At 41.9% G+C, this 17,422-nt stretch overlaps 1 protein-coding gene across 4 annotated transcripts in view; it reads left to right on the top strand.

Moving 5' to 3' along the window:
- The window catches only part of EYA2 (EYA transcriptional coactivator and phosphatase 2), a 184,459-nt gene that overhangs the window by 51,811 nt on the left and 115,226 nt on the right, over positions 1–17,422 (top strand). The window contains exons 2-3 of one of the 4 annotated variants that reach the window (XM_038370414.2): positions 14,633–14,751; positions 16,720–16,761. In XM_038370414.2, coding sequence (XP_038226342.1) covers positions 14,643–14,751; positions 16,720–16,761 — 151 coding nt within the window. In that variant the 5' untranslated portion in view covers positions 14,633–14,642. Of the gene's footprint in view, positions 1–14,630; positions 14,752–16,719; positions 16,766–17,422 lie in introns of those variants that run through there. The other 3 variants (XM_043495704.1, XM_038370415.2, XM_038370416.2) reach the window with 3 other exon arrangements.

Below are 17,422 nucleotides of genomic sequence, written 5' to 3'. Positions count from 1 at the left end.
AGTAGGTGACTTCTGGGTACTCTTCTGGCTCTGTCAATCTGTTTCTTCACTTCAGCAGGTGGGTATTGTAGTTGTAGGAATGCATGATAGAGATCTTGTAGGTGTTTGTCTCTGTCTGAGGGGTTGGAGCAAATGCGGTTATATCGTAGCGCTTGGCTGTAGACAATGGATCGAGTGGTATGATCTGGATGAAAGCTAGAGGCATGTAGGTAGGAATAGCGGTCAGTAGGTTTCCGATATAGGGTGGTGTTTATGTGACCATCGCTTATTAGCACCGTAGTGTCCAGGAAGTGGATCTCTTGTGTGGACTGGTCCAGGCTGAGGTTGATGGTGGGATGGAAATTGTTGAAATCATGGTGGAATTCCTCAAGAGCTTCTTTTCCATGGGTCCAGATGATGAAGATGTCATCAATGTAGCGCAAGTAGAGTAGGGGCATTAGGGGACGAGAGCTGAGGAAGCGTTGTTCTAAGTCAGCCATAAAAATGTTGGCATACTGTGGGGCCATGCGGGTACCCATCGCAGTGCCGCTGATTTGAAGGTATACATTGTCACCAAATGTGAAATAGTTATGGGTCAGGACAAAGTCACAAAGTTCTGCCACCAGGTTAGCCGTGACAGTATCGGGGATACTGTTCCTGACGGCTTGTAGTCCATCTTTGTGTGGAATGTTGGTGTAGAGGGCTTCTACATCCATAGTGGCTAGGATGGTGTTTTTAGGAAGATCACCAATGGACTGTAGTTTCCTCAGGAAATCGGTGGTGTCTCGAAGATAGCTGGGAGTGCTGGTAACAAAGGGCCTGAGGAGGGAGTCTACATAGCCAGACAATCCTGCTGTCAGGGTGCCAATGCCAATGCCAATGCCAATGACTACAAGCCGTCAGGAACAGTATCCCCGATACTGTCACGGCTAACCTGGTGGCAGAACTTTGTGACTTTGTCCTGACCCATAACTATTTCACATTTGGTGACAATGTATACCTTCAAATCAGCGGCACTGCGATGGGTACCCGCATGGCCCCACAGTATGCCAACATTTTTATGGCTGACTTAGAACAACGCTTCCTCAGCTCTCGTCCCCTAATGCCCCTACTCTACTTGCGCTACATTGATGACATCTTCATCATCTGGACCCATGGAAAAGAAGCTCTTGAGGAATTCCACCATGATTTCAACAATTTCCATCCCACCATCAACCTCAGCCTGGACCAGTCCACACAAGAGATCCACTTCCTGGACACTACGGTGCTAATAAGCGATGGTCACATAAACACCACCCTATATCGGAAACCTACTGACCGCTATTCCTACCTACATGCCTCTAGCTTTCATCCAGATCATACCACTCGATCCATTGTCTACAGCCAAGCGCTACGATATAACTGCATTTGCTCCAACCCCTCAGACAGAGACAAACACCTACAAGATCTCTATCATGCATTCCTACAACTACAATACCCACCTGCTGAAGTGAAGAAACAGATTGACAGAGCCAGAAGAGTACCCAGAAGTCACCTACTACAGGACAGGCCCAACAAAGAAAACAACAGAACGCCACTAGCCATCACCTTCAGCCCCCAACTAAAACCTCTCCAACGCATCATCAAGGATCTACAACCTATCCTGAAGGACGAGCCATCGCTCTCTCAGATCTTGGGAGATAGACCAGTCCTTGCTTACAGACAGCCCCCCAATCTGAAGCAAATACTCACCAGCAACCACACACCACACAACAGAACCACTAACCCAGGAACCTATCCTTGCAACAAAGCCCGTTGCCAACTCTGTCCACATATCTATTCAGGGGATACCATCATAGGGCCTAATCACATCAGCCACACTATCAGAGGCTCGTTCACCTGCGCATCTACCAATGTGATATATGCCATCATGTGCCAGCAATGCCCCTCTGCCATGTACATTGGCCAAACTGGACAGTCTCTACGTAAAAGAATGAATGGACACAAATCAGACGTCAAGAATTATAACATTCAAAAACCAGTTGGAGAACACTTCAATCTCTCTGGTCACTCGATCACAGACCTAAGAGTGGCTATACTTCAACAAAAAAGCTTCAAAAACAGACTCCAACGAGAGACTGCTGAATTGGAATTAATTTGCAAACTGGATACAATTAACTTAGGCTTGAATAGAGACTGGGAATGGATGAGTCATTACACAAAGTAAAACTATTTCCCCATGGTATTTCTCCCCCCCACCCCACCCCCCACTGTTCCTCTGATATTCTTGTTAACTGCTGGAATTAGCCTACCTGCTTGTCACCATGGAAGGTTTTCCTCCTTTCCCCCCCCTGCTGTGGGTGATGGCTTATCTTAAGTGATCACTCTCCTTACAGTGTGTATGATAAACCCATTGTTTCATGTTCTCTGTGTGTGTGTATATAAATCTCTCCTCTGTTTTTTCCACCAAATGCATCCGATGAAGTGAGCTGTAGCTCACGAAAGCTTATGCTCTAATAAATTTGTTAGTCTCTAAGGTGCCACAAGTACTCCTTTTCTTTTTGCGAATACAGACTAACACGGCTGCTACTCTGAAACCTAATAGTTCCTAACATTCTTTTAGCCTTTTTTGACTGTCGCTGCAAATTGAGCAGATATTTTCAGGAAACTATCCATAGTGACTCCAATATCTCTTTCTTGAGTGATAACAGCTAATATGGACCCCATCATTTTGTATGTATAGATGGGATTATTTTTTCCAGTGTGCATTACTTTGCATATATCAACATTGAATTTAATCTTCCATTTTGGTTGCCCAGTCATCTACTTTAGTGAGATCCCTTTGTAACTCTTCATAGTCAGTTTTGGACTAAACTATCTTGAGTAATTTTGTATTGTCTGCAAATTTTGCCACCTCACTGTTAACCCCCTTTTCCAGATCATTTGTGAATATGTTGAACAGCACTGGTCCCAGTTCAGATCCTTGGGGGACCCTGCTATTTATCTCTTTCCCTTATGAAAACTGACCATTTATTCCTACCCTTTGTTTCTGATCCATGAGAGGATCTTCCCTTTTGTCCCATGACTGCTTAGTTTGTTTAAAAGCCTTTGGCAAGGGACCTTGTCAAAGGCTTTCTGAAAGTCCAAGTACACGATATTGTCTGTATCATCCTTGTCCACATGCTTGTTGACACCCTCAGAGAATTCTAATAGATTTGTGAGGTATGATTTCCCTTTACAAAAGTTGTGCTAACTCTTTCCCAACATATCTTGTTTGTCTGTGTGTCTGATAATTCTGTTCTTTACTATAGTTTCAGACAGTTTATCTGGTACTGAAGTTAGGTTTACTGGCCTGTAGTTGCCAGGATCGCCTCTGGAGCCTTTTTTAAACATCAGTGTTACATTAGCTTCCCTCCAGTCCTCTGGTACAGAGGATGATTTAAGCGACAGGTTCATATCAGAATTAGTAGTTCTACAATTTCATATCTGTGTTCCTACAGAATAGTCAGAAGCTTCTCTGAGCACCTCTGCTTTTAGTACTTGGAATGGTGCAGGGAATTATCAGATGAAAAATCTCCCAGTGAATTAAGTTTGATCATGACAGTAGAAAATAGCTATCTCTCAGGAATAAAAACAGCCCAAGCTGCAGTGCCCTCAAGGTCACCTTGAAATGATATCTCATCATCACAGCTTATTGTCAGTCTTGCAGAAGAAGCATTTATGCCAGCTCAGGTTTAACTTTATGCTAGTTCAGGTCTTTAGTGCATGGATTTATCTGCTGTACTGGGGGATGGACTTGGTGAGCTAATAGGTCTTTTTCCATCACGGGATCCTCCGATTCATATATATATGAGAGAGAGAGAGAGAGAGAGAGAGAGAGAGAGAGATGCTTTCACCTGCAGAATCACTGAGTGCCTGATGCAGAAGGAGCAGAGAGTCTATTACAGAGAGAGCAACTATTAGAGTGATGCATAGTTGAACATAGCAACAAGGGAAACTTGGTGTGTGTGGAAGTGAGAAGCCAATACCTTCAGTACTGGGAATTCCCTCTGGTGATAACTTGTGAGGTGGGCTTGAGATCATGGAGATTCTCCCTTTTGTGATGTGTCCAGGCAGAGGGGAATTGGGATTCCTCCCATTGCTGATGTCTTCCCTGCTGGTGACTTTTGTTTGGCGTGGGAGGATGTGGATAAGAGGAGCTGAAATTTGGCAACTGCATAGAAGCTGCAAGCTGTTTGATAATTTTACAAGCTCTTAGGAAGGCAGTTCCTGCCAGAAAAGCTGTCTGAGCTGCAGCGTCATCCAAGGAAGCAAAGCATTTAAAAGAAGCATGTGAGAGCTGTATGGTGATGCCTGTTGTGGTCAGTGAGTGATGCCCACACCTGGATTCCTGGGAGCCTTTTATTAATGAACTAAAATTCTGTAAGAAATGGGAGCTTGAAAGGAAACATAAAAACTGAGCCTGAGCCCCTTTTTTACTGCTTTTCTATTCCGAAAAAAGGCCTGAATACTTCTTTTGCATTTAAAGCTATTTTTTCTTGTTATCATTCTTACCTTGGAAATGATCAGCAATAGCCGTACTTCCCTCTCCTGGTTTTGCTGGAGGAATTCATGGGGAGGGCCTCAAAGGATGCGTACAGTGAACTCTCCCACCTAAATGAAGGTGAAGGATGTTGAATCTCTACCAAAGATGTCGCTTTCTCCCAAGAGGTAATCGGGCATTGGAGTTAAATATACATTAACAAAAACAGGCAACAAAAATTTTAAAGTCTGCCTGAAAAAATTCTTCCTCTTTCAACTTTTCAGATTTTAATTTTTGTGGTGTTGTAATTTCACCAGGTCTCCAGCTACCATAGAATCCCTCAGTATAGATAAGGTAAAGTGCTAAGTCCCATTTTCACAAGTGATTTAGGAACCTGTCTCATTGAAATCAATGGGATTCAGGTGCCTAAATACCTTTGAAAATATGGGCCTCAATGCTTAAGTCAATTTTACAAATAAAACTTTGGCTCCTAAATCATTTAGGCATTTTTGAAAAATTTACCCAAGACTTTTTTTTAAGAAAGGAAAAGAAAGTAGAACTTCTGGCCTTTTTTTTCTTTTAAGGACAAAATCTTTTCAGGCCTTCTTATATATCATAAAGAAGCAGAGATCCATTTTTCTTCTTTTTTTGCATGCCACCTTTTAGATCAGGGGTCTCAAACACACGGCGGCCCGCGGAGTTATTTGCTGCTGCCTACTAAACTCCCCTCACCCGTCGCCCTCCCTTGCCCCGACTGTGTTGCGTCCCAGCTGTTTGGTGGCGCTTAACGCTCTCCAGGAGGGAGGGAGGAGGAGCGGGGAACCGCACGCTCAGAGGAGGAGGTGGAGAAGAGGCGGGGCAGGGGTGGGGATTTGGGGAAGGGGTTGGAATAGGGGCAGGGAGGGGGCGGAGTTGGAGTGGGGACTTTGGGGAAGGGGTTGGAATGGGGGCAAGGAAGGGGTGGGAAGAGGTAGGGCAGGGGCGGGACCTCAGTGGGGGGTGCTTTTGTACCTTTATATGAAAAGGTGTCAGTGATGCCGCCCTTGGGCCAATGTACTAGTCCTCATGTGGTGATTGTTTGAGATCCCTGTTTTAGATGTTTTTAAGGCATCCAGCATCATTACAGCATTTGGCCTGGCTGGAGGTCCATATTCTTCTGTATAGCATACAGCACACCATGCTCGTTTCAATATATATAATAAATATGGACAAGTTTTCCCAGTTGTCCTGTGATGATACATGCTGAGTCTTGTAAAAAACCTGTGTGGGTGTATTTTGGAGGGGACTGCCTCTACTTCAGCTGCTGCAAACTTCTGGTCTGGAAATCAGAGGGACTCTTTCCAGGGCATTTCAAGCAAGAGTATGTTTCCCTCTGAAATCAGCAAGACAGAAGATCAAGCTCTCTAGGTTGTTATAATGCAAACTCTTGCGAGTCTGTAGTCCTAAGCTAGTAACTGTCTGCCGAGTCCCCTTTCCCCAGTTCAGGAGGAGTGGGAAGGTGAAACTTATCAGCGAGGTTAGTAAAACCAGACAAAATCAGGGCAGAAAGACAAAAATGTTCCTTCTGTCTCTATTCCTCCCCTCCCAAACCAAGCCAAAGCAAAGGATTACACATGTGCTGATCCTGCCCAGAGCTCTGTGCTGGCACATGCACGTAGTTAGGCAAGTCTGGTGGTTTCAGCTTGTATTTGGCTCTAGCCAGAGAAAATTAAGATTTCTTGAGGGGATCCCCACATACGGTTTTTGCCATCTGTTGGCAGGCCTTTCCCCACCATTCACATAGCTTATTCTGCAATCTTTGGTTCTCCTAAAAACCCGCCCCTGTTCCAGTGCCCTCCTCCCTCTCTCTGCAGGATCTTGCTGACTTTTTCAAAGAGCTAACGATCCACCTTTCTTCCTTCCTTTCCTTCTATCTTATCCCCACCTCATCCGCTCATCCACTGACAGCACCTTCGATACCCCTCTTCCCCCACAACCATCTCAGCATTTTCTTCCATGCTGCCCTGTATCCGTGAAATATCCTTCCTGAGCTGGTCCAGGAGCCTCTCCTTATTCAGATCTCCTAAAGACCTTCTGCTACAGAAGCACCTATAGTAAAGCCGACCAGCTGAAAGCCCTTCTTTACCCCTTCATGCTGTGCGCTACTCATCACTGGGCAACTGGGCCACTGCTCTTAGCCTGTTGTCCTGGTCACTGCTAACATCCCAGTGAAAACGTGGCCCTCTACTGCCCTCCCACTTGCTTGTGATGGATCCAAAATCCTGTTTGTCTTGTAAAAAAATAAAACCCTGGTAACTCTGCAGACATGCTTTTAAACTTGTTTTGTTTTGAGCTGCTGGCCCAGAATTGCTGCTGTATTCTCGCTCCTGAAAGAGCTGCATTTCAGAGGCAAGTGAAGTTTGCAGACACACACAGCCAGATCCTGTCCCCTTTTCCAGCTCCTTTGCACAAACAGGCAGCCAAGTATTCTCCTGGGAGGGATAGGAATGCCTAGCTAGCTCTTCCTCATCCCCAACCTCACTTAGTGGTGCTTCAGGAATTAAAATCAGTGGAACTTTTAAAACATCTTGAGGGCTGCTCTAGGTTATGCAAGGGTCAAATAAATCCTAGGGATCCAAGGAGTGCAAAAGAACCACAACCCTCCTCTACACACCTCCCTTTCGGAAGTGCTGAGCAGAGCTGTGGTGCAATTGGATCTGACCTGCAATATCTAGGCTGGTTTTTGGTTTCCCCTTTTCAGAATACTATATATCTGATCCTCAGTACCATAGTAACAGGTTTCAGAGTAGCAGCCGTGTTAGTCTGTATTCCCAAAAAGAAAAGGAGTACTTGTGGCACCTTAGAGACTAACAAATTTATTTGAGCATAGGCTTTCGTGAGCTACAGCTCACTTCATCGGATGCATTCAGTGGAAAATACAGTGGGGAGATGATTTATATACACAGAGAACATGAAACAATGGGTGTTATCATACACACTGTAAGGAGAGTGATCACTTAAGATGAAAAGGAGTACTTGTGGCACCTTAGAGACTAACAGATTTATTTGAGCATAAGCTTTTGTGAGCTATAGCTCACTTAAGATGAGCTATTACCAGCAGAACGGAAGGGGAGGAAAAAAATCTTTTGTAGTGATAATCAAGGTGGGCCATTTCCAGCAGTTGACAAGAACGTCTGAGGAACAGTGGGTAGTGGGAGGGGGGGAAATAACATGGGGAAATAGTTTTACTTTGTGTAATGACCCATCCACTCCCAGTCTCTATTCAAGCTTAAGTTATTTGTATCCAGTTTGCAAATTAATTCCAATTCAGCAGTCTCTCATTGGAGTCTGTTTTTTAAGTATTTTTGTTGAAGAATAGCCACTCTTAGGTCTGTAATTGAGTGGCCAGAGAGATTGAAGTGTTCTCTGACTGGTTTTTGAATGTTATAATTCTTGACGTCTGATTTGTGTCCATTTATTCTTTTACGTAGAGACTGTCCAGTTTGAACAATGTACATGACAGAGGGGCATTGCTGGCACATGATGGCATATATCAACAAAAAAAATTCAAAAACAGACTCCAAGAAGAGACTGCTGAATTGAAATTAATTTACAAACTGGATACAATTAATTTAGGCTTGAATAGAGACTGGAAGTGGATGGGTCTTTACACAAAGTAAAACTATTTCCCCATGTTTCCCCTCCCCCCCCACTGTTCCTCAGATGTTCTTATCAACTGCTGGAAATGGCCTACCTTGATTATCATTACAAAAGGTTTTCTTCTTCCACCCCTCCTGCTGGTAATAGCTCATCTTAAGTGATCACTCTCCCAACCCTATCAAGCATTCTTACAACTACAATATCTACCAGCTGAAGTGAAGAAACAGAATGACAGAGCCAGAAGAGTACCCAGAAGTCACCTACTACAGGACAGGCCCAACAAAGAAAAAAGCAGAACGCCACTAGCTGTCACCTTCAGCCCCCAACTAAAACCTCTCCAACGCATCATCAAGGATCTACAACCTATCCTGAAGGACAACCCATCACTCTCACAGATCTTGGGAGACAGGCCAGTCCTTGCTTACAGACAGCCCCCCAACCTGAAGCTAATACTCACCAGCAACCACACACCACACAACAGAACTATCTAACCCAGGAACCTATCCTTGCAACAAAGCCCGTTGCCAACTGTGTCCACATATCTATTCAGGGGACACCATCATAGGGCCTAATCACATCAGTCACACTATCAGAGGCTCGTTCACCTGTGCATCTACCAATGTGATATATGCCATCATGTGCCAGCAATGCCCCTCTGCCATGTACATTGGTCAACCTGGACAGTCTCTACGTAAAAGAATAAATGGACACAAATCAGACATCAAGAATTATAACATTCAAAAACCAGTTGGAGAACACTTCAATCTCTCTGGTCACTCGATTACAGACCTAAGAGTGGCTATTCTTCAACAAAAAATCTTCAAAAACAGACTCCAACGAGAGACTGCTGAATTGGAATTAATTTGCAAATTGGATACAATTAACTTAGGCTTGAATAGAGACTGGGAGTGGATGGGTCATTACACAAAGTAAAACTATTTCCCCATGTTATTTCCCCACCCTCCACTGTTCCTCAGACGTTCTTGTCAACTGCTGGAAATGGCCCACCTTGATTATCACCACAAAAGGTTTTCCTCCTTCCCCCCTTCCTTCCTGCTGGTAATAGCTCATCTTAAGTGATCACTCTCCTTACAGTGTGTATGATAACATCCATTGTTTCATGTTCTCTGTGTATATAAATCATCTCCCCACTGTATTTTCCACTGAATGCATCCGATGAAGTGAGCTGTAGCTCACAAAAGCTTATGCTCAAATAAATTTGTTAGTCTGTAAGGTGCCACAAGTACTCCTTTTCTTTTTGCGAGTACCATAGTAGTAGAGTGCTTGTCTGGCTCAGTCTGCACACTGTGGCCCCAATTCAGCAAAGCACTTAAGCACAAGTTTAAGTGCTTTGCTGAATAGTGATAGGATTACTCACTTACTTAATCTTAGGCATGTTTTTGAATGCCTTGAATTGGGGCCTGAGTTTTCAGTCTTCAAACACCATTATAAAAGAAAATGTGATTTGTAAGTTACCCTGTCACCTCAGCCAAGAATCTGAAACCTTAAAATGTTTAATTTGGCTTCTCTAACTTCAAAATGACCAAAAAGATTTTTTTTCTAAACATTAGTAAAAGAAAAGTTTCTGCTTCTTGGCAGAGATACTGTGGGCCAACTTTCAGGGCAAAATATTGCTTTTTGAGAAGGGGATTCTAATGGAAAAGCTGAGCAGCAAATTCACACATGGTTCTTTTTTTAAAAGATTATAAAAACCAAAACGTCTTCCACATGTGTCTCAGCCCAACATGCTACCATTGATGGTTTTAATCAAAGTAGATTCAGCAACCATTACTGCTGATTCTCCTGTATGTTACTCAACCCAGAAATTGTCTGCAATATTAAATAAATAAATAAAACCCATCATTTCACAGATTGCACCCTCAGATATCATTTTGCTGAGCTCAAGTTCATCCAGGCTCCCATTTTACTGAAGATTTTCTTTAGATTGTTGGTATAAAATTTTCAAAATTTAGATGTTGTTTTAGCAAGATACACTTGTGCACAGACTGGTGACTGTGTGAGAGAGGTAATAGTACTCAAAAGTGTAAACTTGCACACACATTTACATATTTTACATGCAGTTACCTTTTGCACATGCCAAAATATACAATTTAAAGAAAAACAGGAGTTGAAACATTTGAAAAAAAAGTTAAAGAGCACATACTGGGAAGTGGGATATGACTTTGGTATTACAAAAGCGAGCAGGGGAAAAACAATAGAAAAATAATCAATCAGGCAATGGCTAATGAAATCCCTGAACAATGATGTAATTAGAGTGCATTAATCATTATAAAAGATCCCCCCGCCCCCTAAACATCTGCTCCCATTCACTTGGCAACAATCTGGGCAGTGTCATGAATAATGGGGTTTTGGAGTTCATTGAAGGGTGCGTGTTATTTGAGAAATTGTATAGAGCATCCCAATCTTGGCAGGGATCTGGAACTAAATATTTTTTCCCCCTTCTCAATTCGGGTGTAGAGATTTTAAAATATAAAGGAGACAGTTGGATGTTACTTCACAATGGAATAGAAAGCCTGACCAATACACAAAGAAAAGGAGTGCTTGTGGCACCTTAGAGACTAAAAAATTTATTTGAGCATAAGTTTCGTGAGCTACAGCTCACTTCATCGGATGCTGTAGCTCACGAAAGCTTATGCTCAAATAAATTTTTTAGTCTCTAAGGTGCCGCAAGTACTCCTTTTCTTTTTGCGAATACAGACTAACACGGCTGCTACTCTGAAACCTGACCAACATACAGTAACCTAAAGGCTTTGCCTACAGATTTGTCTAAAGGATGCACCCTCAATATTTTAAACTTATCCAGTACATTTCAGGACTCTGCCTCCTGGTCACTTGCATTCTTAAAATATTCAGGGACAGATTCTGCATTGTACTGGGCACAGCAGAGTGGAGTTGTCTGCAAGGAAGTCAGTTACAGCTCCTTAAGTCCTAGGAGCTGCTCTAACTTGCACAAGATGACAACAGTTCCCAATGGTTTGCCGGCTTTCTGGAGATAGTCAGAACCTATCACAGTCTGGCTAGTCCTCCTTCCCACCTTGGCATGCCCTCTGGACTAGGGATTGCCGGGATAGAAGTATATGTGCTAGCTACACCAGCTCTCCAACTGCTAAGGTTTCTCCCACTAAGGAAATCCCCAACTGGGGGAATCACAGGAAATCTCCCCTCCCTTTAAGTTGCTGGAGTGGCACAGAGGGAGCTTGCACTATTGTTATGAAAAGCAGTAAAAGGGATATTTCGTATCATAAGCAGCAAGGGAACCCATGTTTGCCTTTGCTCTTGAGCTTGTGCAAGTGAATGTAATACAATCCAACAGATCACCACACTGCTAACCAAAGGAAAATGTAAAATCTTGTATGTGTCATGCAAAAATGTAACTGGCTCTCCTGTTATACATTATGGGATTATTATTGTTAACAATGGCAGAACCAGGGTATATTTCACTGTTTCTTCAAAGTGTGCTGTTTGACTTTGTAGAGATAGTTCGCTGGATTGTGTAGGTTAGAGAGTCAGGACTGGTGGCTTCCATTTCCAGCTCTGCTGTTGACTCACTGTGTGACCTAGGACAAGTCACTTAAGGAGAGATTTTTAAAGCCAGAGGCCAGTTTTGCACCCACATATAACTCAGATAGCTAGATAAATCTAAATGCAATTGACTGCCCAGACAATTATTTGTGGTTGTAATTAAAAGCTCCCCCCCCCACACCTTCTGATTTTTGTCTTGCTGTGCTTCAGTTTCCTCATCTGTAAAACAAGAATAGCACTTAACTTTGGTTGCCAAGCCATTCTGAGGCTGTGTAAAATGCTTTGAGGTCCTCAAGTGAAAGGGGCTATCCAAATGCAAAATATTGATACATGGGAGGTTTTCTTTTTAATGAAATTATCTGTAAAACACTGCAATTATGGAGCAGGGAACATACAGATTTGTCCAGTTTCTGCTAATTTCAATTCACCCAGTTTGTGCACAGTTAGGTGGCTTTGCTGAAGCACAAGATTTGATTCTGCACGTTAGGTACTGTACTAGAAGGTAATGGTATGCGTGTGTGCATGGGCAGTCCAGGGAGGCAGATGAGGGGAAGCCAAAGGTGTCAGGTTGGAGGAAGAAAAGGGAGAAGGGGCTATGAAGATGGAGTTGATGCAGCTGAACATTTTTGGTATCCAAATCCCATGCAAATATTTAAGCTCTCTGGTATCCATTGTTGGCATTGTGCACATCCCTAATGGATAGATTTGATGAATTGATTGGGAGCAGTTGCTGCATAGTTAGAGTGAGGAGTTTGAAGTCAGAAATCCTGAATTCTGTTTCAGTCTTAGCTGTTTTATCTTGGGCAACACACTTTGCCTCTTAGAGACTAACAAATTTATTTGAGCATAAGCTTTTGTGAGCTACAGCTCACTTCATCGGATGAAGTGAGCTGTAGCTCACGAAAGCTTATGCTCAAATAAATTTGTTAGTCTCTAAGGTGCCACAAGTACTCCTTTTCTTTTTTGCGAATACAGACTAACACGGCTGCTACTCTGAAACACTTTGCCTCTCTGTGCCTAGCTTACCCCGGCGTATAATGATACTAACTTACCTCCCAGGGGCCTTGTGCTGTTTGTAAAGTGGTTGGAAATGCTCAGATGAAAAGTACATAGTTTATTGTTCTTGATCTCTCCATGCTGGTCACTTTACATGCGGATATTTTCCCTTAAGCAAAAAAGAAAGGAAAATACAATAGACCAAATGGAAGTGCCTAGGCTAGTTTAACAGAAGTACAGTGTCCAGGCTTCAGATTTGTATGTTGCTGAGTTTTAACGTCGTGCCATTTTAAGTGTACTGTACTATGCATTTTAATACCAGCTCCACAGTCACTGTCACGCCATCTGCTGCCTTTATACTACTGAATAGACAGATTGTTATCGTGGAGCAGGGAGTATTCCATAGCTGAGTTAGCTGAACAATGTGTTCAGTGGTAAATAGAAAGGTGAGCTGGTTCAAGCCCTGACTTGGGACCCTCCGTATGCTTCTGATCCATTCACAGCAGTGGGAGCCTTTTGAAGTACCTCTCCTCCCCTCCCCCCACTCCCTATCCCCACAGCTGTCATCTCCCAGGTTCTGCTCCCTGTCCCTGCTCTGGAACACTTCTCTAAAAGCAGAATCATGCTTTCTCTTACTGCGATAGCCTCAGGGGGACTGGAGTGAGGACAAGCCTGACAAATGGTGCAAGCTGCTTGTATGGCTGTGAAGCGCAAAGGGAAAAAAATAGTGTCTTTGAATCCTTCAGTCTGTTTTTGTAAACAGTTCAACTTTACCCATTTAGCTCTGGAATTTCTAAGGACACTGGGTTTCCCTCGTAGGCCACTGGATTTCTTCAAAGTTCAAAACTTAGGGGAGGTTTCCATGTCTGCACAGGAAACAAGTGACTTATTCCTACTGCCAATCTTTGTAGAAGATTGATGTCTATGAAACTTATTTTATGTAAAACTGCCTGCACCTTTCTAATGTGACACATGGGTCCCTAGTTGTGTCTACCCCTGATCACAGTGGCCAAAATTTTTCAAACTTAGGTGCCCAAAGTTAAGCACCTAAACCCATAAATAAGTAGCCTGAAATTCCAAAAGTGGCGAGCAACTGTAGTTCAAAGGGAGGTCTTGGGAGCACTTCTGAAAATGTAGGTGCTTGAAGTTAAGTTTGAAATGTAGTGTTTAGGTTGGTATTCACACACATACTGTGTGTGTGTGTGTTGAGTTTTGATTAATGTTCCTGGTGATGGTCCTTATTTTATCTGCACTAGTTTATCTGATCTGTTGTTATCATGTATTATATTACCATTGTGTGGATGTTTTATATACACATATATCTGGTTTCATCTGAAAACTTAAACCCCACATGACAGCAATTGCTCCTGTGGCATTTCCAGCTTAACCAAATTCAGGTGATTTTCAAGAGAGAGACTGTTCTTGTGTAACTTTGCCACCTGATGGTCAGAACAGAGAGGTTTGGAGTGGCTTTCGGAGAAACATCCAAAAGTTATCAAGATTAACCTGGATCTTCGAACCTCTCCCATCACAAGTAATAACTTCCTTCTTGTTATATCTTAAGGCTGGATAATATTGTTAACTGCCCTCAACTTCAATATTCAGCTCTTAATTCTTATTCCCAGAGCCTTATCAGATACCACTGCACACATAAGGAGGTGTGGTTAATATTTAAATATATTGCTTGTTCTGGCGGCATTTAAGGGATTCAGAAATTTAATTTTGTGATGGCAAAATCCAGGAAGAGAGGGAAACATTAATCAAATGGGTGTAATCTCCAAGGAAACAAATACTTCATTTTCATTCAGCATTTCCATTTGATGAAAACTTTAGTGAATATTATTATGTAGAATTTATATGAAGCCTGGGTTTAGGTAATCAGCTTTAATATTTATACTTTTAGAGATAAAATGGAATCATTAGTAAGCATGCATAATTAATGAATAAATTATATTTTCCTTTGTTTTCCTTCAGGTATAAGGAAATGCTAGATCTAGTGATATCACCCAGCCTGACTGTAAACAGACAGTGCCCCGAAAGACTGAAGCTTAACCTTTCTAACGTTTATGCCACAGCTCCAGATGACATAGAAGGTAGGGTGCCTCTTCTGCTTATGATTTATTAACTTTAGACTGTTAGCATCCGGGGTATTATACAACAACAAAAGGATCTGACCAGGTATAAAGCCTGTGCTTGTAAGAATTAGTCCTTTGATGCAAGAAGCAGTTACAATTTCTATTTGATGTTTTTGTAACAAGTCCGGTTATGTTTGAATCTGATTTAAATGCAATTAGAAATGAAATCATAGACATACATGCACATCAGAATAATGTGTCTATAAAAAAGTGTATTTAATCATCGTTGGCTGTTTTATTTTTGGCCCCCACCAATCCATCAGCCCCTAAGGGCAGCATTAATTTGAACTGCGAGTTCTAGTAGTATCATTGCTATTTGGAGGAGAGAAGGGGTGAAAGCACAGAGGCTGCCGTTCCTAATCACCCAGAATGCAAATATGAAGCATTTTACCAAAGCAGTTGCTGTGCCACAGTTTATGTCGAGCTGAGATCATTGCTGTCATTTCTGAACAGTTAGTCCCCAGATCTGTGGTATGGAGTTTCATATTTGGCAGGTACCAAGGACAAATTCTTTCAGTGGTTGAGGCTATGATGGAAACTTATCTGCTCTCCTCCTTCTTCTCCCCTCCCCCTGCCATCTCTCCCATTATACTGTTCAAGTGAAGGAAACAGAAGAATGTTAAATCTGTTTTAAAAATTATTGGCAAATGATGCAGCCAAACTAGTTCTCGCCAGTACAATTCCAGCTATTGTTTGCTGTGGTCAGGATCCCTCAGCCTTCCTGTTGGAGCAGAGTTAGCAAAAGGCACTGACTATTATGTTTAACTATCGTGTTTAACTTTTTATTTGCAGGGCGTTAGAAGCCACTGTATGTTGGCTGCGTGTGTTAGAAGCCACATGTTGTATCTGTGTTTGTTGAGCCTTTAGGAATTAAGTTGGATCGAAGCATGTATAGCATGACCACCAATTCAAAAGGTTTGTTGGAAGGATCAGAATCTATAGGAAATACCTTTAAAATGTATATATTTATAGAAATGTTAGAGCTAAAACTTACAGACTCCTTGGGGCAAAGACATTTTCTTCTCATATGTCTGTAAAGTGTTACCAACTTTTATTGTGCTATATAAGAGTCATTACAGAAAAAGCTGTGCACTTGAACACCGTTGTGCGAGTGACAGCTAATGTTAATGGATTTCTACCAGAAATATTGTAGCTATTTTTTTTCATGTTATGAGAAGCTCCCTGAAACAACATTGTATGTTATATTCTTTCACTTGAAAATGTTACTTATTAATTTGGGGGAAATGAAAATATTTGTGCAAATGTTAGGGTGCAGATTTCCAGAGTTTCATCTGCAAAAATGTATACATAGTTATGTGCCTTAGTTTCACATGGAATTGTCACAGCTGCAAGTTCAGTTGCAATGCTTGTGCACACAGATGTCCAGTCAGCTGTCTATGTGGTCATTTTCTTGTGCCATTACTGTCACTGGATGTGACATCATAGTAATTGTACATGCAGATTCACCCCGAGTATGAAATCCTGAATATTTCGATCAAAATGTTTATATTTTAATTTACCTTACATTTTCCTTTAGGACACAAAGTACAAGTAATAAAGTATCCTATTAAAAAAGGACAGTATTCTAAAGTAATGGTCCAAAACAGTGTAGTAACACATGTTATACGTGGACATGCATACCCACAGAATAAATACCTATTTCTCATTCTGAAAGAATGTATTGAATTCAACCCTGAGCCTGCTTTTAATGTTAAAAAATATGCAGAAATAAAATGAACCTGCTGCTGTTGGCCTGTTAGTTCTCCTACCATTTTCAAACACAAAGGCATTAAAAAATGAAAAACCAGAAAGGATGTATTTTACAAAAATACAGTGTTATTAGGGGAAAGAGGGTCTAAGCTATAGAAAGAGTAAGAATTTATTTTCAAAATCTAAAATCTAATTGTACTAAAAACTTTCTTGCAGGTAAGTCCAAGCAAATTGCTCATAGTGAAATCATTGAATCAGGTAAGCCCTACTTTTTTAAACAGAATCTTTCTCCTATATCTCCTTGTCACTAATACATCTTTTTATTGTCTAAATGTTTTACAAACATGAAATAATCCTTACAGTCACACCCCAATGTGGTAGGTAAGTATCATCCTCATATTACAGATGGAGAAACTGAGGCAGAGCGGTTAGGGCTGGGATGTTGAAAAAAGCCCCAGGGATTTAGGTGCTCAACTCCAAGGGGGATGTCCGATTCCTTTAGGTTGCTGTGAGAATCCCACCTTAACCTAAACGATTTGTCCAAGGCCATTGGAGGAGTTATTACTGTTATTTTGTTTCCATCAGTACCGCCCCGTGCAGTATGTGCTGTACAAACAGATAATGTGCTAGACCCTGCCTGGAAAACATTACAGTCTAAAATATGAGAGGTACAGGCAGACTAATGAGGAGTAGGACAAAAAGGGAACAAAGTATAAAGTAGTCAAGGTGTTGATTAGATGCATCATTAAATACAATGTCAGGTAGCCCAATGGTTTTTCTTTTTAAAAGGCATAAGACCTGAGCTGACAGTAACCTTGCCATTATCAGCTGACAAGTTTCTCCTAGACATCATGGTAGAACTGGTCCTTTAGGGTGGATTTGGTTGTGGAAAGGGTAGTGTCTGTGGGTTACCACAGGA

This window comes from Dermochelys coriacea, chromosome 13 (assembly GCF_009764565.3).
Source record: "Dermochelys coriacea isolate rDerCor1 chromosome 13, rDerCor1.pri.v4, whole genome shotgun sequence".
Taxonomy (NCBI): Eukaryota; Metazoa; Chordata; order Testudines; family Dermochelyidae; genus Dermochelys; species Dermochelys coriacea.
Note: the sequence above shows the minus strand (reverse complement) of the source record. Positions and strands in the feature narration are given on the sequence as shown.